This window comes from Mytilus trossulus, chromosome 6 (assembly GCF_036588685.1).
Source record: "Mytilus trossulus isolate FHL-02 chromosome 6, PNRI_Mtr1.1.1.hap1, whole genome shotgun sequence".
In the NCBI taxonomy this organism is placed as follows: domain Eukaryota; kingdom Metazoa; phylum Mollusca; class Bivalvia; order Mytilida; family Mytilidae; genus Mytilus; species Mytilus trossulus.
The window spans coordinates 24,284,827-24,309,471 of NC_086378.1; the positions used below are offsets into that span (position 1 = coordinate 24,284,827).

Below are 24,645 nucleotides of genomic sequence, written 5' to 3' on the forward strand. Positions count from 1 at the left end.
GTGAATATTTGTGGACGCCGCCAACGACGACAGAATGTAGGATCGCATAGTCTTGCTTATTTAACAGAGGTCGAAGGCTCGACAAAAACCACTTAATGTTGTCAATAATCTATGTACACACTTATAAAGTAAGATTTTGTTTATGCTTGTTGTGCTACAAGGCAGGTACCTGGCAAAACTAATAATAAGTCAACCCACTAGAGCTTGACATATGGTATAGATTCTGGTTCATTTCTGAAGTTTTGATGAAAGAAAATGGAGTTTTCCTGGTGAGACACATACAGCCAAATATTACCATCCTGTGACCCATTTTACAAAACCTTAACTCATGTGACACAGCTGATGACCCTGCTTTCATTTAATGTTATAATGGGACATAAGTCGAGAAAGGTAAAACTGATGATTGTAAACTGGTACTTGATCTTAGTTTTGTGGTACTGGTAATAAGCATCATTTGGTTGATTCAGAAACGAATTTCTGGACCTATTGTAAACTAAATGCCCCTTCGCTACTGCAGGGGCATAAAGATACTTGCAAGTCATAGGGGCAAGGCCCCCCTCCCCCTCAATCCGCCTCTGCTGTCCATGAGGGAACTGGATTGTAACCAATGGCTTGTAAGTTTGGGACATGCACATCATTTTCTGTATATTTTATCAAATAGTGAGCAGATGTGTCCAATGCGGTTTTTTTTTTTATATAAGTGGTGGTTCGACTACTATTGGGGTTTTCAACCATCATCTCGAGAGGGATTATGGAGATCTTTACCAAATGCCTTGTAGCAGCTGGTCTTTTGTGGGGTGTCAAGAAACATTTTGCTTTTCCACTTCCAATATTCTAGCATTTAAATCTTGTGCACAATGGTGGTTGTGTTTGTTTCAAATATCCCTTGCAGATCCTCTTTTTTACACATGATTTGGATTCTGACCTGCTTGGACAGGTATCCTAAAACATCATGCCCTTGTAGATCCTTTTATACAGCAAGAGTATGTTTATTGATATGTAATACCAATTCAAGATGCTATAATTTGTATATTTTCATCAGTGTGAAATAAGACCAATATTCAGATGGATTTGCCTTGCTTCATGTAATTGATTGAGGTTACAGTTACAGGAAGTGTCTGCTTGACAGATAACAACTCATCAAAATCAAGCTGCATACCAAATATAAAATTGTTCCCCTCTGTGGAAGCTTAGAAAATTTGACTATACTCTAGTTGACAATCCAAGGTTGTTTTTGACAGACACTCAGACAAATAGCATTTAATTGACCTTCACTTGTCTTTGGCGATGCAGGTAAAAATGACACATCCAAACCTATCGTTGGTTTTCCTTTTTTAATGGTTTTACCTTGCATTTTTGGGACCCTTCGTAGCTTGCTGTTTAGTGTGAGCCAAGGCTGCCGTTAAAAACAGTACTTTGACCTGTAATGGTTTACTTTTACGAATTGTAACAGTTTAAACTTTATAGATGGAGAGTTGTCTCATTGGCACTCAAACCACATCTTCTTATATCTACATATAAATGATAATCAATTTTTAAAAATGTGCATTTCCTGGATAAGTGAATAGAAATTTCAACCAATCTAAACTGAATTCACCAGTATTTCATGTTTATTAACTAAGCTGACACAAATAAATATGCAACTTTTGATTTCAGTTAATGTACAAATAACAATATATAAAACTTTTATTCCTTAGATCATACACATGATCAGCATTCATTACTGTATAAATTTCTGCATTCTGACAGATAGTTTATATTATAAATAACTAACAATTACTGTTTTCAGCATTAGATACAATTTACAGTTAAAAGTCAAGTGTCTTCACATTTTCACATAAAAAGTCATTTATCCCCCACAATAAAAACATGTTAAAGTCATCGGATCCCCATTGGCTGCTGTTGCATGTTGTTAAATATCCCTGAATATCCTGCCTGTAAAGCTTGCGTTGATGGCAACATCAGTTGATTGGCTCTGACAGCATCAGGGAATAATGAATGGTAGTTAGGTAATGGAACGTAGGCTGCTGTTATCATTTTGCCTGTAAATAAGAAATAGTTTAAATATGATCCTTACGTATGATATAATTATATTTTAATTTCGTGTTACTTTGTGGTAAGTTCACTACACTTGCAATGTTTTTAAATATTCCTTATAGATGTAAGCAACTACGAGTAATTTCAAAGCAAAACATTTTTATAAACTAGACATCTAGATGTTTTCTTTTCTCTCATTGGTGTCAGGTAAAATTCAAATATACTCCAACTTATATTCATGTTTTCTTTAAAAAAAAAAAAAGAAGAAAAGAATAAGTATGCAATGTTTTTATAGCTTGTTGTTCGGTGTGAGCCAAAGCTCTGTGTTGAAGGCCGTACTTTAACCTATAATGGTTTACTTTTTAAATTGTTATTTGGATGGAGAGTTGTCTCATTGGCACTCACACCACATCTTCCTATATCTATCTAATGACATGCATAAAAGGCTTAATTAAATGTAAATTGTAATTGGAGTTGTTTAACTATTAAAATATATAGGTCAACAGTTACTGTTCAGGTTGGTCTGATTTCGGCAAACAGTATTCAAGTTTTGGACTTTGTGTTTCCTTTAACTTATTTTTTTGAGATTGACATGCAGAGTTTTTTAAGGTTTGACTTAATGACATGCAGAGTTTTTTAAGGTTTGACTTAATATACATGAACTATAAAATACCTGCAAAATAACGGCCATGTAATGCATTGACGGATGCCACTGCTGCTGCTATGGTAGGACATTTGACATAAACATTGCCCTGTGGTGATGCTTTGTCAACAAACAAATGTAAAACACCACCATGTTTATTACATTCATCTATAACATCATCTCGGATTTCTTGGTCCCAGCTCGGTTTTGTTTCCCTGAAACCAAAATGAAAGATTTATAAAAATAAGCTAATTAAAGTTATTACATATGGATGAGATTATCACTTTTAAATGAAGATAACCACATGCATGACATGTTAAATTTCAGTCTTTTTACAATATTAGGGGAGTATGGATGTCTACAGTTGCCTTAGTTTAAAATACAGCAGAAAATGAGCAGTCTAGATTTTTAAAAGAATTAATTTTTAGGCAAGAATGCAATTCATTGGTAAGCCTTTTTATCTGATAAATATAATTCTGTAATTTAATTTTATTATTTATAACTGTTTTTACAAACTCAGAACATTTTATTTATTTATTGATCCAATAAATTTACTTTAATAAAAGAATGTACAATGATTTTTTCAATTTGAATTATCAAATAAGATAGAGGAGGCCTATTCTTTTTTTCTTTCTTTTTCTTTTCTTCATAAAAGCAGTTTGTTAAAAGTCTGCACTTTCAGACACTTCAGTTAAAACTGATACCCATGATGAGTAAACTTTATTTGCAGCAAGAATTTTCAAAATTTGTTAATGACATGCAAGAAAATAAAGTAAACTGGTCTTTGAACGAGTAGTTAGAAAATAATTAACAATTTAAAGTACATTTTGACAAAGACAATGAAAAGGTTAGCAATATTTGTTATTTATGCAACCCCCAGGGGTCAGGAAATGGTCATATTTACCAGTCTTGTCCTAAAATGAAAGTATTTGTCCTAAACAATTAATTGGGATTTACGAGGATATTTGGGGTTGATATAGCATCAACAAGTCTTTTCAATTCAAATGCCTTGACAGGGTAACTCCCCAAAACGGCTTGATGGATATAGATGACACTATAAACAGTTGTAGAACACAATCTTGGAATTTTCATAGAAGAATACAATCTTGATCCAATATGTTTCAAGGGACATAATTGTATTTACTTACTTTAACATACTAATTGTATTGCAGGGCGGGTCAGTTGTGGTTCTGATCAACATAGGGAAAAAATATAAAACTATAATTTAACACTGATTCTAATATGTTTATAGAGGCATACATAACCCACGGTTTGGAAAATAGCATACAAGCACTAGCAGGGTGATAATTAATATAGTTGATAGTACATGGTTTATTGATAAACCTTACTAAAAAGGAGTTCAAAAGAGTGAATTTGTTAATTTCAGTTCTCTAAAGTACTGATACCTAACAGAACAAAAGATGTCAAATAATTCCCCTCATTTACAGTACAAAGGACGACAATTGCAAAAAGAGCAAAACTTGAATAATTCCCCCTCCCACCCAAAAAAACATAAAATAATTACTAGTACAATTTTGAATTATTTTTTTCATTTGAAAGAATGGGCCCATTACCAAAATGATGTGCAGAAAATTCATACCCTAGTTCATTAAATGTAGCAGTCAGGAGCCTGCCTTCATCGATTCTGATTTTGAGAATAAATCAACCTGATTTCTCTTCTGAATTTTTTCCAATTTTTTATAGCCAAAAGCTTGTATAGTTAGGTTTAATACAATATGGGTTTGATTTCTTGTTTCAAGCTGTCCAGTGGATTGTTGTCTCATTGGCGATCATACCCTATATCCTTATTCGTGTATACAGAAAATTTTCTAGCATATCATTACAGATTTATACTAAATGTTAGTATTCCATTTGTTGAATGTTGGAATCATAATGAACGAAAGAACCAACCCTTGGTACTCATTATAAACAGTTTTTATTGCCTTGATGACTAATGTTGTATTACTTACGATGTGGGATCAAACATGTTAGACAACATAAAACACTGAGTAGCTATAGGTGGGGCTGACTGTTGTTGGGGCTGTGGATTATTTCCCATGATTGCTGACACATTTGGAGGTGCAGGACCAGGTCCCATGTTTAAGGCAGAAGCTGCATACTCTGGTATCTGGAAACCAGTGCCTAAAAAAAAGTTGATATTGTTTCATGAATGAGTAAAATAATTTCATAAAAAATGTCTCAAGATCTTTTTGAACTGCAAATGTTCTGCATAAAATGTATACAGATAAAATAAACATTACTAATATTTTCAGATAAGATGCTGTTTTGATTATTGGATGTTGTTAATTTCAATAAATTTAAAAAAAAGTTTTAACAGTGGAAATATTGTTCATACATGAAAGAAGGACCATTTATAGTTAATATTTTATAGTTACTTAATTCAATAACAAGAGGCTGTGTCACAAAGACAGCAAACCAGATTTATTAAGATTTATTTGTGTCCTGGCAATATCACGAGAACCATAACTGAAGTACTGTGAAAGTGAAAATTGAATTTGACCACCATTTTGTCATCAGTATCAACATATTAAAATTTGAAAAGCTAAGGTTGAATGGTTCATGAGTAAATGCAACAACATGAATGGAAGCGCCATTTTTCAATCTTTCAAGAACCATAACTCCTGAACTGTAAAAGTCCAAATGGTCATTATTGAACTTGCCCTTCATTTTGTTGTCAGTAACAATATATTAAAATTTTAAAAGCTTTGGTTGAACGGTTAATGAGTAAATGCACAGACAACATTTGGTTGCCGCCCGCTCAACCGACCGGCCGCTGTACATCCCTAAATCAATAACCGACATTTATGTCACAAAATTCCGGTAAAAAAGCAAAATGCAGAATTATTATTAAAACAAAACTACTCTCAGCACATAACTCCTACCTTCAGCAAGTTTTGCCATTAACTGTAATCTACCAGTTGCACCAAGATCTATTCCTGCACGATCCATTTCATCACTATCTAACATGGAATTCTGTTGTAACTCAACTTGTCTCTCTGTCACATGTCCAACTTTCATTGGTCTACCAGCAAGCTCAAATCCATTCAACTGTTCCAAAGCTTTCTTTGCTTCCTCTGCATCAGTGAACTGTGAACAATGAGTGAAAATATATATCAACATCAAAAAGGCAAACAATGATTTACATATTTCTGTTATATATATTAACATAGATATGATTGACAAAATTCTCAAAAATACTATTCATATGTTAATGGGAGGTGTTGAACTCAATTTATTATTTAGGGCGTTTCCAGAAAAATAAATATAAATAATCATTTTTTGTATGGGTGACAGGCAGGTCACTTAGTCAATTGTGTTCTTATGTATACCAAGTAAAATGCAATTTTAAGGGCGATTGGCCATTAAAAAATTTGCCTTCCAACCCTTTTACCATGCGTTTGAAGAAGCAACTACTTACTGTGATAAAACCATAGCCTTGAGATCTTGTAGTTTCATGGTCTCGTATCAGCTTAATATCATCAATCTAAAATGATACAGATTATCATCAGTATTAAAAAAAAAAAAAAAAACGACTCCAAAATAAAATAAAATAAAAAAATTAATCTATCGTCTGTTTGACTTCTAAATATATTTGCAGAAAAAAAATCCATGTTTTTAATCTATAATTAAGGTTGATCACTAAATGATAGTAAGTCTCTCTGTTAAATTTAGTTTTTGAGGCTTTAAATACTTAATAAAGAAAGCATTAATGGTCTAACAGCCTATTCATAAAATTACAAGCATATTATATGTCAATGCATAATTCTTATGAAAGATTTTCTGTAACGATTATATTCAGTAATATGCTCTTTGGTCTCGCTCCTTTTCCTTTCTTTTCTTGCATATTTTTGTGGTATTTTTCATTAACTTTATATTGTACATGTCAAATGGTAAATACAACACTTCAGTAATATTTAGAGTTCTTGCTATTAATGCAGTATAAGAAGTGTTAGTTTTTTAGTATTTGCTAGTGTTTATTTGTGTATGATATTTAGTGACTCTTACCTTGCCAAATGGTTCAAATATACCACGCAACATTTCCTCAGTTATATTAAAATGTAAAGAACCGACATATAATCTCATAGGTCCTTTTAATCCTTTCGTTAATATGTTTGTAGCATTGGCAAGTCTATTTTTCTCTGCTTGTGATGGTTGCACAATTATAGGAACACCCAAAAGTTTTTGATTTGTTAGTCCAATAGCTAGTGGCACTGATTCTGTATCATAAAACTCAACATATGCAATTCCTTTGGATCTTCTTGTTTTGTTGTCCATAATCAATCTGACATCTCGAACCTAGAAAAGATTTAAACAAAAGTTAATATCCTTAGGGATAATAATAAAACCATTGCATGAGACTTAATAAATTTGCCATAGAGACCAACCCCCTGAGGCACTGTGTATGAGACTAGTGCAAATAAAAGTGAAATATTTGAATCTCCAGGGAACCAGCAATATTCCCATATATGAGTTACTGATAAAACAATTTGAATGGTAATAAATAAATAAATGTCTGTAGGACACAGTATTTCCAAACACTATCAAAATGTGAACTTGTTTAAAATCATAACCGTAACCAAAAAATTAACTTGAAAATGTACTAATTTCACACTTTCACAAATTTCTATGATAAGCATGATAAGTAAACTGAGAAATCTATGCTGAGGGGTACAGAAATCCTTGCTCCACACGGTTCTTTAATTTGGCAGGCAAATATATTATTGACATAAATGTGAATATACTTTTATCAACATTTATTACAGAATAAACGCTTATATTTGATGGCAAACATCAATTAATGAAGCAATTCTCTAAAATCTGGTTAAAAATCTTATTTTTTTCATTTTAATATTTTTTTATTTGTCAAATTACCTTTCCAACTGAAGAGAAAAATTCTTCCAGGTCTCTTGGGCGAATTCTGGCTGCAAGTTGCATACAAAATACAGTTCTTGCATCTCTCTCTTCTGGAGTAAGATCAGGTCCTGCCAATCTGCAACAAGCATTATAATTGGTTAAGAAGTTTTCACTCATTCATTATATATTTTTATTAAATAGTTTATTTTTCATAGGATTTTCTGCAGCTAATATATAAGAAAGAAGATATGGTATGATTGCCGATGAGACAACTATCCACAAAAAAACAAAATGACACAGACATTAACAACTATAGGTCACCGTACAGCCTTCAACAATGAGCAAAGCCCATACAGCAGCCAGCTATAAAAGGCCCTGATAAGACAATGTAAAACAATTCAAACGAGAAAACTAACAGCCTCCTTTATGTAAAAAAATCAACGAAAAACAAATATGTAACACATAAACAAACAACAACCACTGAATTACAGGCTCCTGATATGTTCAAATAATATAGCATTTGAGAAAGTTTGCAGTACCATCATACAACATTTACATGGCAACAATAATGAACAGCTGTAATTATATATTGTTTATTTATTTTTTGATGTTTCTGCTCTTGAATAATTCAAAAGTAAATATTATAAAATGTTGTGATAATTTCAATCACACAGAATAAATATGTAAAAACATTTTTATTACCTAGTGAATTTGAAGGGACTTGTACTAGAGCTACGATCTCTTCCTCCACCTCCTCTTTCACGAGACCTGCTGCGACTTTTCCTTCGTGGTGGTGACCTCTTCTTAAATCTGTCAAAACTTCTACTTCTCCTACCACTTCCTCTATCTCGACTCCTACGTCTTTCCCTTTCCCTACTCCGGCTTCTTCTGCTGTCCCTGCTTCTGTCATTTCTCTTTCTATCATGATCTCTGAAATATGGATATGAAATGCATGTAATGTAATAATGTTAAATTTCCTCTAAGGCTTAACCAGATGCTCCGCAGGGCGTAGCTTTATACAACCGCAGAGGTTGAACCCTGAACGGTTGGGGCAAGCATGGACACAACATTCAAGCTGGATTCCGCTCTAAATTTTGATTGTGATTAAATAGTTGACACAGCATAGGTTTCTGACACAGAATGAATGTATTCAAATGAACTTAAAATTTTTGTTTTCTCTTTAATAGAGCAATTCACTATGCTGTTGAATATTAATCCTCTCAAAAAAATGTTTGAAGAAATTTTCTCTTTATTTATGAAATTTCAAATGAGAAAAATTGAACCCAATTTTTTAATCACATCCCCCTTTCCCTTATTCCAAAACTAATTTCAATTAAAATATTCTAATGGAGTTTGCAACAATTACTACTCATTTAAATACATCATAAAATATTAAGATGTAAAAAAACTGCTTATTATCACTGAATGGTATAGATTATTTAAATTTATCAGTTGGTAGTAAAAAGTGAATATACATTGTATATTGTATATAACAAAGATTTAAGTTGATTCTGGACAAAGAAAGATAACTCCAATTAAAAAAAATTCTTGCAGATATTTCTTGCTTATTATACTGGACAAAGAAAGATAACTCTTAATTAAAAAAAAAATTGCAATTTCACAATAGTGTGAAATCAGATATTTCTTGCCATTGCACAATACTGTGCAATTGAAAAGACTTGCTATTGCACAATACTTAATATAATAATTTTAGATCCTGATTTGGACCAACTTGAAAACTGGGCCCATAATCAAAAATCTAAGTACATGTTTAGATTCAGCATATCAAAGAGGCCCAAGAATTTAATTTTTGTTAAAATCAAGCTTAGTTTAATTTTGAACCCTTTGCACTTTAATTTAGACCAATTTTAAAACTGGACCAAAAATTAAGAATCTACATACACAGTTAGATTTGGCATATCAAAGAACCCCAATTATTCAATTTTTGATGAAATCAAACAATGTTTAATTTTGGACCTCGATTTGGGCCAACTTGAAAACTGGGCCAATAATTAAAAATCTAAGTACATTTTTAGATTCAGCATATCAAAGAACCCCAAGGTTTCAATTTTTGTTAAAATCAAACTAAGTTTAATTTTGGACCCTTTGGACCTTAATGTAGACCAATTTGAAAACGGGACCAAAAATTAAGAACCTACATACACAGTTAGATTCGGCATATTAAAGAACCCCAATTATTCAATTTTGATGAAATCAAACAAAGTTTAATTTTGGACCCTTTGGGCCCCTTTTTCCTTAACTGTTGGGACCAAAACTCCCAAAATCAATACCAACCTTCCTTTTGTGGTCATAAACATTGTGTTTAAATTTCATTGATTTCTATTTACTTTAACTAAAGTTATTGTGCGAAAACCAAGAATAATGCTTATTTGGGCCCTTTTTTGGCCCCTAATTCCTAACCTGTTGAAACCAAAACTCCCAAAATCAATCCCAACCTTTCTTTTGTGGTCATAAACCTTGTGTCAAAATTTCATAGATTTCTATTAACTTAAACTAAAGTTATAGTGCGAAAACCAAGAAAATGCTTATTTGGGCCCTTTTTGGCCCCTAATTCCTAAAATGTTGGGACCAAAACTCCCAAAATCAATACCAGCCTTCCTTTTATGGTCATAAACCTTGTGTTAAAATTTCATAGATTTCTATTCACTTTTACTAAAGTTAGAGTGCGAAAACTAAAAGTATTCGGACAACGACGACGCCAACGTGATAGCAATATACGACGAAAATTTTTTCAAAATCTGCGGTCGTATAAAAATAAATGTTTAGTTCTTCAAGCTTTTTCAAACTTCTGAGCATGAACAATTTTCATCAAGATTATTTGAAAATATGTCTTCTTATGTAAATACTGCAATTCTTGTCTTATCCATATACCAAAAATTTAAAAACGATACAATACAAGAAAAATCTTAGTTCTTTATCTACATATTTAACTTAAACAGATGTCTAATACCAATTTTAGGTGTAAACTTCTTTTGTTATTTTAAACAGGCAATATCCCAATATGGTATAAACTAGAAATTATGAAAAGTGAAAGAACATGGTTCATATAAAATTTACACGAAACAACAAGTTGGGTAAAAGATTCTCTAAATTTATCAATGATATAAAACCTACCTTCTACGATTACTGTCTCCTCTATCACGATCTCCACGATCTCTTCTGTCTCTATGTCTATCTTCGTCACCTCTTCTTTTCCTGTGGCAAAAGTAATAAAACATTTTAGCATACAACATATGGTGTAGCCACAACCATTTCTAGTTATTGCTGTACTTAAACTTATAATAAGTAATAATAGAAAAAAGTGTCTTTACTTGCATGGTCTCACTGCCTAATAACATCATAGTCACGAATTATAAAGATGAATAAGGGTGACAACAGTATTTTGAATAAAGATTTGGTTCAAAGATAGAAACCGCCTAGTTTCAAAGGATAAGATTTTTTCTAATTGGAAAATGCAAACGAAGATGTTAATTCATACATCATAACAAGGCAATAATGTTCAATTCTTTAAAAGTGCCTAAAATAGTAATTTTAACAATGACTCTTTTTTGCAAATGCCAAATATTTTTTTTATAGAACAACACTTTGAATTGCAGAAAAAGGTTTCCATGCCCGTAACAATAAATTTTAACATTCTCTATTTGAAAATAATCTGTTCTTGTCTACTGACGCAACCCTGCTATAGTAGACATGCACATTTTGAAATTGAGATTGTACAACACTTGTCATCTTTCAAGAATATATGTTGACCTCTAGATGTCTTAAGGGTTGTTAGTTTGCTGTCTTATAGATATATATCCCAAAACTTTTGTTTATTTCCATCGATTGACATTCCAACAATATTACAATGTATTTTTAATGTTAGAAATGCCCCTTTAACAGAAAGAAGACGTCCAATCTTCTATCTAGTGCAATTGCATCAGTTGTTTTTTAGTGTGACAAGATATACATTTGTAGACAAAAGAAATGAAAGACTTATGTTTAAGCAGTAAATGAAGTTTGGAAATATTTCTTCGAAGACAATATGTTTGGTATTTAAATAACTATGGTTTCATGCAAAATTTAAACTTGAAAGGCACGATAATAACATTTTGACAGGGTCCTTATGCCCAAAATGACAAGCTTGTGATCGACTACTCATTTTAACAAGTTACACATTACACTTTCTCATACTAGAAAACATGCAATAATAGAGTATTGAATTTGGACGATAAAACTAAAGGTCAAATGAATCAAAGCATATCTGACAAAATTTTATAATTTTTTTTTGCTTTTTAGATCATTAGAAGGGAAGACAAAACCTTTTCAATAAACGACATAGTATGTACTACCCAAATTTTTAAGTTCAATATTTTATAACTTCTCTTAGGTCAAAAATGTAGGTCAATTCTCATTTATGTTGCACAGATAATTATTCCAAGTTAAATGTTTCTCCCAAAATGCAACAAGTATCTTTGGACCTAGGTTATCCAAAGTTTGTTTTTTGACTGTCATAAGGTAAGGCTAAGCATCTGTGTATCTGTACACGTCATCTTCCAAGTCTTTTATACCAGCTACACAAGATTTACTTTGTCTTTACAAGTTACCTGCCATAATTTGCTAGTGTACATGAATGTAGGACCGTACACATACCTGGTTAATTATCTGATGGCATTTTCATGTTCTCCCTTATGATAGTGTTTACTGATAGCACCTATATTCAACAATACAGAACCAGTTATTAGACAACTTCAATTTCAATTTATTATTCTTGTTATAGCATCTGTTCAAGGTCTTTTATTTTAAACAAACTCTGGGACCCTGTCAGAAACCCAAAAAGAAAGCAGATTACATTTCTTCATATTACATTTGTATTAACGCATGCAACCTGTTAGAAAGGGTAAAAATAGGACATTTTCTCTCAAGGGGTGTCTCTCGATTCTGCTTTTCTATGTTAATCCATACACAACCTGCAACATTAAAATCAAAATTTAGGGAAGTTTTTGATAACTTTGAAGATATCTTTACACTTGTTAATACTTTGTAGATACAGTTCCATGTTGGTTTTCCTTTCTTCAAAGAACTGCATGAACTTATACAATTCAAGACCAACACAGAAATGGTACAATGTACAATGCTTAGTCGCCTGCTTTCTAGAGGAAAACAATGAAAATAGGAGTTTTCTTCAAAATAAAGGTCACTTCATTGCAATCAATTATAAGTTTCTTGTCTGGAGTAGGTCAAACTTTTGATGGGACTGATTTGTTACCCGGTTCAAAATATTGGGAGAATTATATAATTCATGAAGTGTAAAACAATTTCTATACTCCCTACATAAATATCCCTACTGAAGATATTGTACGACTTGTTTAAATGTCTTACCTTCTGTCTCCACGGTCATACGATGAAGCATCTCCTCTTCCATCATCCTATGTACCAAACAATCAGCAAATCAGCAGGGAAGGAAAACAAAAAGTGAACAAAAATGTATTAGTTATCGATCAATAAAGAGTCTAATAAACTTAATATAAATCTTAAATAGTAAGTGTTACCTTCTTCTGGTTCAACTGGTTTCCTTCTTTGCTGCAATATAAAACTCTCATTCATTCAATGATTTTCAGTTTTTGTTAATTTTTGAATATATCCAAACTGAAAATCATTGTCTTGTTGACATATATGCATGTGGAACTAACCTTATTGACTCATTTCAACATGACAAGTAAAAGAATCCTGACTATGGCGAGTTATATAAAATTTTCTACCAATTAAACATTCTGTATATATTTTTAAAATCTAATTATAATTATGCTTTCTTAGTTTGTTGTGAGTTTATCTATCTATCTATAACACTAGATGTTGCTATTTAAGTTATTGTTAAATAAGAAATTTTTGTGAAGTTTTTATTATTGCTTGAATTACAACAGGATAGATTTGATGAAACTAAAAACTTAAACGTTAAAATTTTAATTGCATTATATTGGTCTGCAGTAGTTCATAAAATCAAAATATTTAATATAACATTCTTTAACCATTGCAATAATAAATGCACACAAAAATTTCTGAATTTTTGGTATACAGTACATGTAATGTCTTATTCCCTGCTGAAGGAATGGTTGAGCACTTGTAAGCGACATATCTGTTTGACCGACAGGTAAAAATTTAAATTATCTATAGTCAGAGAGACATTTAAATTTTCTGAAGAAAATTATCAGATTTTTACAACTAGATTATTTCTCTTTGTTTTGCACCCGAGCTATGGAAAAAGAAATATATATCTTTTTGCTATATATACAAATGCAGAGTTCCTGTTTGATTTTTTTATGTTTCAATCATGACTGCTGACAACTGAATAAAACATCTCAAAATTAATATATTGCAATTAAACAAGTATATAGAAAGAGAACAAAGTCAAAATAACTGAATAATTTTAGTTGCTTGATAGATTTTAGTAATATTTGAGATGTTTTATTCTTCTTACACACAACATCAATTGCGTTTTTCAAACCATAAGAAAGCATAATCTACTGTATGATGTATCTCCCAAAAAAAATCCCTTACCATTTAAAAAAGTTAGGTGGGGGTCATTTTGATTTTCCTTTAAGAGCACTTAAGAAATTTGAAGTGCAGTCTATAAGTCTATAAATATCTGAATCTTAAAAGCATATAAAAAGTCAGTTCCACAAAAAAAATCATTCATTCTTCGCACTCACAAAATCAAGTAGGAATTATCCTGATAGGCTGGATTCTTGATGACGGGATGTCCTCAGTGATCACCCAAACTCTGTATTCATATGGCCCTGAGATGAGAGTGAGGGATATATTCAGTATCTTACTCTCAATAATATTGTTGGTGTGTGATGTAAAGAAAAGTTGTGCTTTTGCATTCTTTTTTATTACACATTTGTGTAAAAAATTATTTAAAAGTAAAATTTACCTCAGATATTTGAAAAGCCATTAAAATTAATATCATTGACAAGTTGTTATATGTTGACTAAAATACAAATATAATGAGTATGAAGATCAGAGTATAGAATACAGTTATCAATATAAATGTTCATCAAGTTCATACAATATTGTTAATACCAATATGCATTTTTAACATTTAAAACAGCATTAGAATAGTTTTCCTTTAAATCTTGTATAAAATGTGTAGTATTCTTTTAGAACCCCGCTCATCAGTACCTTGACTTTGAAGACAAATTTCTGTGGACACATTTGCAACAATGGGTATCTACAGATAAACCAAACAAACTCAATTACAAATCAGTTTTTACAGCAACAATAAATACATATTCCTAAAACACATTGTACTTTACCTTATTTCCTAAAGAAATAGTCTTTGAAAAATGTTATAGATAGTTAATAAGCTCAACAATTTTGTAGTATATGTCATGCACTCTCTATATAAATACAGTGGTTCAATATATGAACTAAGTTTAAAAAGAGATTAACAACAATTATAACTATTAGTTCCCTCATATATTATACTTGTGATCTAACTAATCTTTATTCATACAATGGTATCTACATTTTGTATATAACGCATATCAAAATATAAGACTGTAAAATCTAAAAAACCAAAATCGTCTACATTTTTTAAGAAAAATTGTATTGCCCATACAGCAGTCTTCCTCATTACAAATACATTGTAACTATGGGATCTGACAAGTCAAATTATGTCAGGAAGTTATAAAATGTTTTGTAGAAAGGCTTTTCAGATGATATTTCAAAGAATTATGTAAGTTAATGTCCAGCAAAAACCAATGCAAGAAGAGAATGCCAATATTGCTTTGCATTTCTTTTTAACAAATGTCTTTATAAAGTGAATATAAGTGTTCTCTTTATATTTGAATAGAAGATCAGCTTGAATTGTAAACTAACATTTTTTTTTGGCCACCTCAAAAGCTGCAAGTTTATCCTTAATTTTCGTAGTTCAATCAAGTGGGTTTTTTTCTCATCCTGTTACAGGAACTCTTCGATAGATTAAGTAAGGCTTTTATCTGTTCATATTTAAACAGTTCATTTCGGTTTCCAGTGGTTATTTATGATGTTTTATCCAATATTCAGGTTCCAAAATCAGAACAATTTCAATATTTTTCAGTCTCTGCTCCATTTTGTTTAAATATTTAAAAATATTGTAAAAACACTTTTTCAGGTACCAGCAAACTCTTTTGTTATACAGTATATTTCGAAAAGGTGTTTGAAAACATTTTGATTTTGTGTGTTTAGTTCAATGCTGCAAAGTATGTACTTAATACTCGATATGTAGAGAAGAAGATTTGAACAGCTTTTCATTTTAAATTTTAAAGTTTAACTGGTTAATGGTCAGTTAATTGAATCATTGCCTACCTACTTGCTTTATGTTTGAAAGTCTTTTCAATCAACTTCATGAGACTAGACTTGAGGTTACTCCTAATTATGACACACTTGACAATTAAATATCTTTAACATGTTTAACTTGGAACTGTTGTTGTTATGATGGAATCTGTTATGATTTCATACAAACAACTTTAGCTAGCAAACCCAACCAACTTATCCACAATGTTCATGATGTTTGAAGCTTTAAAACTTAACTATAAATTACTTTTATTCAGAGCTATTACCAGTAAACTTACCTCTTTGTTTCTGTAAGGTGCTTCAAGCATAGCTTCTACATCAAAATCATCTGCCATTTTCACTATATAGTCTGCAAAAGAAATTTTTAACTATAAATATCCATATTATTATTGTGCATGTGGTTATTGTTATATTTTGATCAAAGACTCACACATTCGTTTCAGACTTAAGATTAAGGCAATTTTGTGTTTATTGGGAATAAAATCTGGTGTACCAGTATTGGGATACAACTACAAGATATCAAATATATGTGATAAAAAGGAAATATTTCAAGATCTTTCCCCAATATAATCAAACAATTGTCAACAAATTAATTGTGATTTTTTGTTTGTGACTTTTTGTCCTATCAAACTTGTGTCCTTTTATTTTTTTGTCCTGCAACTTTCTGTCTGTTTTAATACCGAATTTCCTCAACAGGTTCATTTCTGTAGTTTGGCTTGCATAAATGTTAAGTCCAACTGAAGTACATGTAGATGACTTCTGCGTTTTAGGCCATGGAAAATTAATTGTTGGTTTCCCCTAACATGGGAAAATTTTATAGACCCGGCAGGCAGGCTTTCTTTTTTTTTTGGTAATCATGCATTACTTTATATCTATATGTTGTTTCTATAGGGGAACTGAAAAGTTGTCTCTGTAAAAAAAAACCACATTTTTTTTTACAGCAAAATTAAATGACCCGATCGGGTTAGGGGAAACCATCATTTATTTTTCCATGGCCTTAACACAGGAAGGCATAAAAAAGGGGGGATATGACCTTTATCAGGACTCCAGGATCTGTGTTTTTAAGCTTGGGATTTTGGGATTGACCCTTTTGGGTTCCGAGAATTCTTTTTTTCGGATGTCAGGATTTCGTATTTTTGAGGACGGGATTTCATGATCAGGACCCCTCCTATTCTCCTCATAAAAGCATACAGAAAATAGCTTTTCAAGAAGCATGATTATTTTAAAGATATGCATAATTTTCCATGCATACATTCCCGAGTTGTTCAGAATGTTTCAGTCTTAGGCTAGCATGAGAACAACACTGGTTCAAGGCAAGGTTTATTTTTCTATTGCTACTGTAATGGTGGTCACTTTGTTTACTTGTCTATTTTATTTATTTGGTTAAATTGGTTAAATTTAGTATGACTTATAGTCCGTTACTCTTTCTTTTGAGACCGGCCATGAAATTATCCTTGTCTGGACTTCCTGTTCTGGCACGTCCCCGGCCAGGCTTGTTGTCCCTGCGAAAGTGAAAGGGGGCGAACATGAGTGGGTGCGAACGTGAATGGGCGCGAACAGACCCAGATTCGTACGGACAGGTGCTTCTGTTTTTATTGTGATTTGACAAGTTGAAGTTCCATATTGTACCTTACACTACAATGAGATACATGATAACATCATTTAACAATTTGTTCTTTAAGTGTCATAAGAAACAATACAAACTATTATCATGTACATGTATTTAGTGTATCCAGGTGTAATGATAAGTCGTTATACTAAGCCTATTTTTTTCTTATTTTTTCTGTAGACTTAGCCTTAATTTTTTATAACCATGCATTGGCAAGCTTGATAACTCGTAATTGTTTGTCAGTAACTAAATGTACGATGATATCCCATACGGAACCTTCTGACCTTGTTTGTTTACATTAAAATTTCAATGGCGTCAAAATCACGTGATGTCAATTCGTTATATCCAATCAAATTGCTCTACTGTCAATTAGGGGATTTTTCAGTCTATGGCAATTACGTTATTTCTTTCTTGGATATTGCTTCAAAATAGTTTGCAATAGTTCTGGGTTTTATTCAACAGGAAAACTCTTTTTTTGCCATCCCTTTTGACATCAAGGGAATTTTGTATGAATATTTTCCTACAGTCATGATGGTCAGAATATCGATCTTTTTATAATGAATAAAAAGAAAATTCTATGAAAAATAAATGTAAATTGTTTCTCATTAACCAACTCTATATGCCTGTTCAAAATTATGGCATGGACATCGTTTTTTCATATAGTTTTCCTTTCATTTTGGTTGGGCTTTTTTCGCGGGAAAATCGAGAAAGAGGTAAGGAGCATGTCATTTTTAAATTCCTAAAAATACGATTTGCTTGACCTGTATTGCCTGCCACAAGATTGATGACGCTGAATGGAATGTACACAAAGCAATGGAGGCCGGAAATGGGATTTTGTGAAGTTCTAGAATGTTTTTAAATATTCGGAAGTTGGGATTGAAACGGGCATTAAAAAATTGGCATTTTTTGGCAATAATTGAGAACAACAATGAAATCTTACCTTTAGAAATGTTTTTTTATTCAAAAGTGCAGAAAAAACGTATTTTGCACTGTTTTTCTACGCCAGAAGTACGGTAGTGACAATGCGGAGTTTCCCCGTGTGTTAAATTCAAACACAAATACCTAACGAACTGACAAGATGAACGATCTTAGACTACGGTAGGATATATATGTCTCTGTTACATACAAATATGTAGGTTGCCTACAAAATTGGTCCGTTTATTATTTATTACTGTTTGCTTAAAATTAGGGGTAATTTTAGGACAAGGGTAAGATGAAAATGTTTCTTCAAAGGGCAAATCGTGATTGTTAATAAGGAACCCTGCAGTCAAAATGACCAAGTTCCCGTCCGTAAGACGTATTCAGCTCAAAAGTTAAATGAAACCAATTTGATTCAAGAATTCACCTAAAATATCTTATCATATGATGAAACTTAAGGAATTCGCAACATTCACATACATTATAAGTCTTTTTTTCTGTGTAAATAGCAATAAAAGTCTTAAATCTTGTTAGTTTTCTTCCTGTTTCTCACAATATGGCGTTTCTGACGTATTTATGGGGTTTCCAAAATCGTCGACGCGGCGTCCGGGTTTATCAAAATTAAATACTACATTTCCGAGCAAGTTGTTCTCTTGAAAAAAAATTATGCAAAACACCAACAAAAACAACAATAATAATTATAATAAAATTGGATTCTTATTATTAAAAGTATTGATTAAATAAAAAAACAAAATTTACCTACATGTGATAAAGAAATACTGTAGGAAACTATGACAAATCGCCCCCGCTGAAAAATCGCCACAAACCCAATCGCCCCACTTTTATCACAAACTCGCCCCATTTTCTGAAAATCGCCCCACTTTTGTTTACCAACTCGCCACACTAATGAAAAAGAATAAAGAACAATTGAAAATAGGTGGCCTGGATAACTCGCATCATTTGTGAACAGGTTAAAAAAATCCCTCTGAAATAAGTTCTGCCGAAGCGGGACAAAGCGCCACGGGCCGGCCCACTGGTGTAAATTTAAAATAGATGAATCCTGGTATATTTAGTAATGCAACTTGACTCGCACAACTTGATGCTAAAGATGCAAATCCCGCTGTATTAAAATGTGAAAAATAGATAAATCCTGATGAATTGAGTCATTCCACTTCATAGCCAATAAAAATAATTCACTCTTTTTTTTTTAAGTGAGGCGAGTTGGCAAAGGAAAATTATATATTTCTGTAGATTTTAACTTTTTTCATTAAGTGGGGCGAGTTGGCAGGAAATTTAAAGAGATTTAACCCTTTTCACAAGTGGTGTGATTTATCAAATAGTGGGGCGAGTTTGTAAACCAGTTTTGGACGATTTTTTTTTAAGTGTGGCGATTTGGTGATGGGCGATTACCGTAGGGGAACGTCCTGCTTCCATTCAAAGTATGGTACAGTGACAGGTCAAATCGGCACCTATTCAAAAAGTCAAATCGACTACATAAAGAAAAAGTCAAATTGACACATATTTTAAAAGTTCAACTATAGCACATACTATCATTCTTACCGTTTTCGATCCGTTTTATTTGTTTCAATAGTTGTTTTAATATATATTTGTGAGCAAAACTTACAATTTCAGAGCTTCCGATTTCGAAAATTGTTAAAAAACCCTTTTCTACACCAGGAAATGCCTGTACCGAGTTAGGATTACAGCATTTGTTTCCATTCATGTGATGCCACGGTGAAACTTTTATTTTGCCAGTTGATAATGAACTTTCCGTTTTTTTTTACGATTCTTTTGCAAAATTTACAATTTCTAAGCTGATTAAATTTCAAGTCATACATCGTAGAAAACACAGACACCTCGACAATATTCAAATGCATGCTAAGAGCTTATTGTAGACAAGACAAGACAAGACAGTATTTTATTTAAGTCTCACCTCTTTATTATATAAAACATACAAACAGTTGATAAAACAACATCATAAAACATACAATTAAGAGCCACTCAAAAAAGAGGTACGAGAGACTCGTATATGTTATATTGTTATTTATTTTGCAGAATAAACAAATCTTATTGGATTTTGAAAATTTCATACTTTGAGCAAACCCTGAGAGAGTCACACAGAGGCGCTTACGGTGACAACAAAGAGACGGAAATATAATAAATAGCAGAAAGTGCAAAATCGTTCATCAGGAGCCTCATTTCTAAATCTCCCAGTTTCAACGCGTTAAGGTAGAAAACCACAGCGAAATTGTTCCATAACTGATCGTTTTTGTTTCTTGATGTTCATTCTGACGTAAAGTTTAGTCTCGTACTTCTTTTTAGTAGTAATGTAAGTCCTTAATTGGGGGAGAGTAGTGATTTTGCCAGTCCAATCGTTTTCACAGTATTCCATAATCTATGTTTTAAAAATTGCAATGTTGCATAAATTGTCATAATTTTAGCAACTATCCATGTCCACATTGTCTATTTATTAGTTGAACGTGAGCATTTGTAGCTCTGAGTATTCTTATAGATCGACATTTTGTATCTTTTATAGTAATTTTGATCTTTTGTTTTATGATCTTTGGAAATTGGTTTATTGTTTTGTTGTTTCAACACTGCGTCCCATTTTAAGCACCCATAATATAAAATAAAGATATGTGGTATGATTGTAATGCAAAAAATACTAAATATACATTTACTAGTTCAGTGATAATGGACGTCACACTAAACTCCGAAATATATAAAAGAAACTAAAATCAAACATCACACAAGACTAACAAAGGCCAGTAGCTCCTGATTTTGGACAGGCGCAAACATGCGACTGGGTTAAACATATATTTTAAGATCTTAACCCTCCCCTATAACATCTAACCAAATTGAATGTAGAAAAAACAAAACAAATACACTGTCACAACAATAAGCACAGTAAAAACGCAGTTTAGAAGAAGTCCGAGTCCGATGCCATGTATTTTTTCTAAATATAAAAATGTTCTATTCTGTTTTATTCTATACAACAAATCAACAAAGTCCAAATGAAGCGGATTTAAGAATCAACTGTATGACACCGTACGACTGCTAGCATAAGCAATGAGCTAAACCAATATATATATATATGTTACAGTGAATTTGTATAATCAGTGATTATGTAGAATCCCTGAAATTTTCAGGGAATATGTAGAATCACTGTCTAATTTAGTGATTATGTAGAATCCCTGAAATTATCAGGGATTATGTATAATCACTAGAAAAAACGTCAGGGATTCTACATAATTACTGAAATGAAGAAATATTTTTATTTATAAAAAAAAAAATGAATAAAAACGTAAGATAATTTATTCTATAAAATCACATAAACATCATAATAAAGTAATAAAAAATTGTAAAATGATAAGCTCAATATATCAAAATGATAAACCCATTTTTTTAAAAGTAGTTAGGCACACTATATTAAAATATTAAACACAATATATTAAAATTAAATGCTTCACATCTGTTTTTACCACAAAATCCACATTTTAAAAATCCTTTTCCTGCACATATCGAATCAGATTTTAACAACACGCCTAAGAGAAATAAAAAGTTCAATAAAAACATCCAAAGGTACCCCCCCCCCCCAAAAAAAAAAATGGAATTTGCAACCTTGAACTGGTTCGAGCAAGAAAGATACCTTTAATTTGGGGTCAGGAAATATCTTTCTTCAGATTTTTTTGTAGCAATTGCCATTATGTTTTTTTGGGTTTCCTTTTTCTTTTTTATCCTGTTGAATTGCTATGAGAATATGCAAGCTTCCTCTCAAAGTTTGTTCTATTTGTCAATCCCAAGTTATGCCTGTTTTTCTTTACATTTAGATGCCTAAGTTCTCACAGTTTGAATTTCTTGCAAAATGTTCTTTGAACAAAAAAAAAACCCACACAGAACAGTTGTTCCATAATCTACTTCACCATTTGCTTTACATTTATCACAAATAATTGTGGATTTACAAATAGAGCATGAATATTCATTTGACGCTGGCTTTTAATAAACAAACAATACATGTAAAGCTATCGTTATAAAGGGAATGTTGATTTTAATAATTTTGAAGTCTTCAATTATATCTCGAAACCTTGTGTTGGTTTTTTAACTTTTAGATCATCCGCTGTGTTTAAAAGCAAATTATTTCATCTGGCAAGGAAAATGAAAGAAACTAAAAATTATAATTTGTCTATATTAATTTTGTTTATCAAACAAAGGACCATTAAATTATTCATAATCCCTGAAATCATATTAGGGAATTTGTAGAATAATTATTACAATGTTCAGTGATTATGTAAAATCACTGGTCATTTTCAGGGATTATATATAATTACTAATGAGTTTAGTGATTATACATATTCCCTGAAAAATCAGGGATTCTACATAATCCCTGATTATACAAATTCACTGTAACATATTTAGTATAGTAATCTATTTATAAATGACCAAAAATAGTTATCATTCATTTTTAACCCTGATACAATTTTTGTATGTGCCAAGTGAAGACCATTTAAAATCGTTGATTGTCATTTTGTTTTGTCTGAACTTTTTGCATTTTCATGACCTTGATTAGCATGAACTTGCTGAAAGCTATTAACCAAGTTGAATACGATCGTTCGGCGAAATGTATATGCCATTTTAATACACCAATCATACTTCATCTGTTTTTCTATTTTTTAATCTAATCATTGCTGATATAAAACATTGCTCAAAACATTACGTTGGTCAAAACAGTGAAACACTTATGGTCAAGCGACTCGTTTTTAACATACATTGATTATAATTGGTTGCTATACGTCCAGTAGCAACCATTTGGTAAATGTTCAGGCCACGAATTACCAATAAATGCAACAGATTGTCCCTGTAAAACAGGACGTCCGGGATGAAGGTCTTTGGAATTTGGAATCCAACTGAAAAATGAGGGTATGCTGAAAAGGGACAGACATTTTGCCGACAATAGATTATATGTAGACCACCAAAGAGTTATTGTATGGGTTCTTCACGTGTAGAGAGCACATAGGCACTTGTCAAAGATTTGTTTTACTATAAACATAAGTCCAGTCAAACTAAGATTTAACCTCAAACTAATTGCAACAGAAAATGTTTTAGTTTTAATCTATAGCATTGTGCCCTTTATATACACAGAAAAAAGTCCCATAACATCTTACTTGAGGAAAACTCAAATCAACATTTTTAATTTCCTATGGAAATTAACATTGGAAGGGGAGATTACTCTTGCAAAAATTAGTCTTTTATTTGTTGTTTTCTTGAAATTTATGTAAAGTTTGATACTTTGATGGGATCATAAGTTCGTTTTGACTAATTTATATCATCTCCTGCTCATGAAATGTACAAAATGGAAGTGTTATGGGTAGTTTTATTTTTTTCGTGCATTTTTCATTAAAGAAATTGCAAATTTGAAGCTTTGTGACCATTTTGAAAAAAATAATGTGAAAATTTGGTATTGTTTATATCTGTATGTCATATTTTTTCAGCAACGTACTTATCTAAAGAACCTTTAAAACACAAATAGAGGAATACATGCTTAATTATTTTTATTAAATTTGAGATTCTTTACCTTGACATGTTGAAAAATTCATAAATGATCAACGAATGAATTTTGAAATCTAGGTTGTAGCTTGATAAAAGATATGAAAACAACAGTTAGTGTAGACTGGTGGACGTTTCGTCCCCGAGGGTATCGCCAGCCCAGTAGTCAGCACTTCGGTGTTGACATGAATATCAATTATGTGGTCATTTTTATATTATAAATTTACTGTTTACAAAACTTTGATTTTTTTTAGAAAAACTAAGGATTTTCTTATCCCAGACATAGATTCCTTAGCCGTATTTGGCAAATATAAAATCCCTTTTCACAGGAGAGTTTTTAGACTTTGTAGGAATTACTAAAGGTAGGTTCCATAAATGTCTTTTCAATGCAAATCTCCATAGGAGTTTTAAATGGTGATTTTTTTAGTCTTCTTCAAGTGAGATTTTATGGGACTTTTTTCTGTGTATATTTGGGGTATAATGCTAAAGATTAAAACTTAAAAATCTTCTGTTGCAATTACCTTTGGGTTAGGGTCAAATTTATGCTAGATTGACTGGACTATATATAAAAAAAAATGCCTGTGAGAATTTATACGAGAATCGGAATTAAAGACTAAATTCTGATAGGCCGAGGCTGCATACTATCATATCCCGCACAAACAAAAGGACACCCCTCTTTAGC

At 31.7% G+C, this 24,645-nt stretch overlaps 1 protein-coding gene across 3 annotated transcripts; it reads right to left on the bottom strand.

The window, feature by feature from the left end:
* Positions 1-1,668: 1,668 nt before the first annotated feature.
* LOC134720964 (RNA-binding protein 39-like) lies at positions 1,669-19,026 on the bottom strand. Of its 3 annotated transcripts, XM_063583588.1 has the most exons (14): positions 18,900-18,970; positions 16,171-16,241; positions 14,738-14,786; positions 12,938-12,984; positions 10,691-10,771; positions 8,258-8,485; positions 7,574-7,691; positions 6,707-6,997; positions 6,120-6,185; positions 5,584-5,788; positions 4,651-4,822; positions 3,829-3,870; positions 2,711-2,895; positions 1,669-2,042 (listed from the first exon to the last, which is right to left on the bottom strand). In XM_063583588.1, exons 3-14 carry the CDS (start codon positions 14,768-14,770, stop codon positions 1,879-1,881), a joined length of 1,632 nt encoding a protein of 543 aa, XP_063439658.1. In that variant the 5' UTR covers positions 14,771-14,786; positions 16,171-16,241; positions 18,900-18,970; the 3' UTR covers positions 1,669-1,878. The 3 variants fall into 3 exon arrangements, with proteins under 3 accessions (XP_063439658.1, XP_063439657.1, XP_063439660.1); XM_063583587.1 differs by lacking the exon at positions 14,738-14,786 and having other exon boundaries at positions 18,900-19,026; XM_063583590.1 differs by lacking the exons at positions 3,829-3,870; positions 14,738-14,786 and having other exon boundaries at positions 18,900-19,026.
* Positions 19,027-24,645: the final 5,619 nt, after the last annotated feature.

What these genes read in the sequence shown, in the direction of transcription:
- LOC134720964 (XM_063583587.1), bottom strand. Translation starts at nt 16,227, where the DNA reads ATGGCAGATGATTTTGATGTAGAAGCTATGCTTGAAGCACCTTACAGA. An exon ending in AACATGTTTGATCCCACATC is followed by an intron (nt 3,871 to 4,650) that starts GTAAGTAATACA and finishes TATGTTGATCAG; the next exon opens with AACCACAACTGACCCGCCCT. An exon ending in ACATGGCCGTTATTTTGCAG is followed by an intron (nt 2,043 to 2,710) that starts GTATTTTATAGT and finishes TCTTATTTACAG; the next exon opens with GCAAAATGATAACAGCAGCC.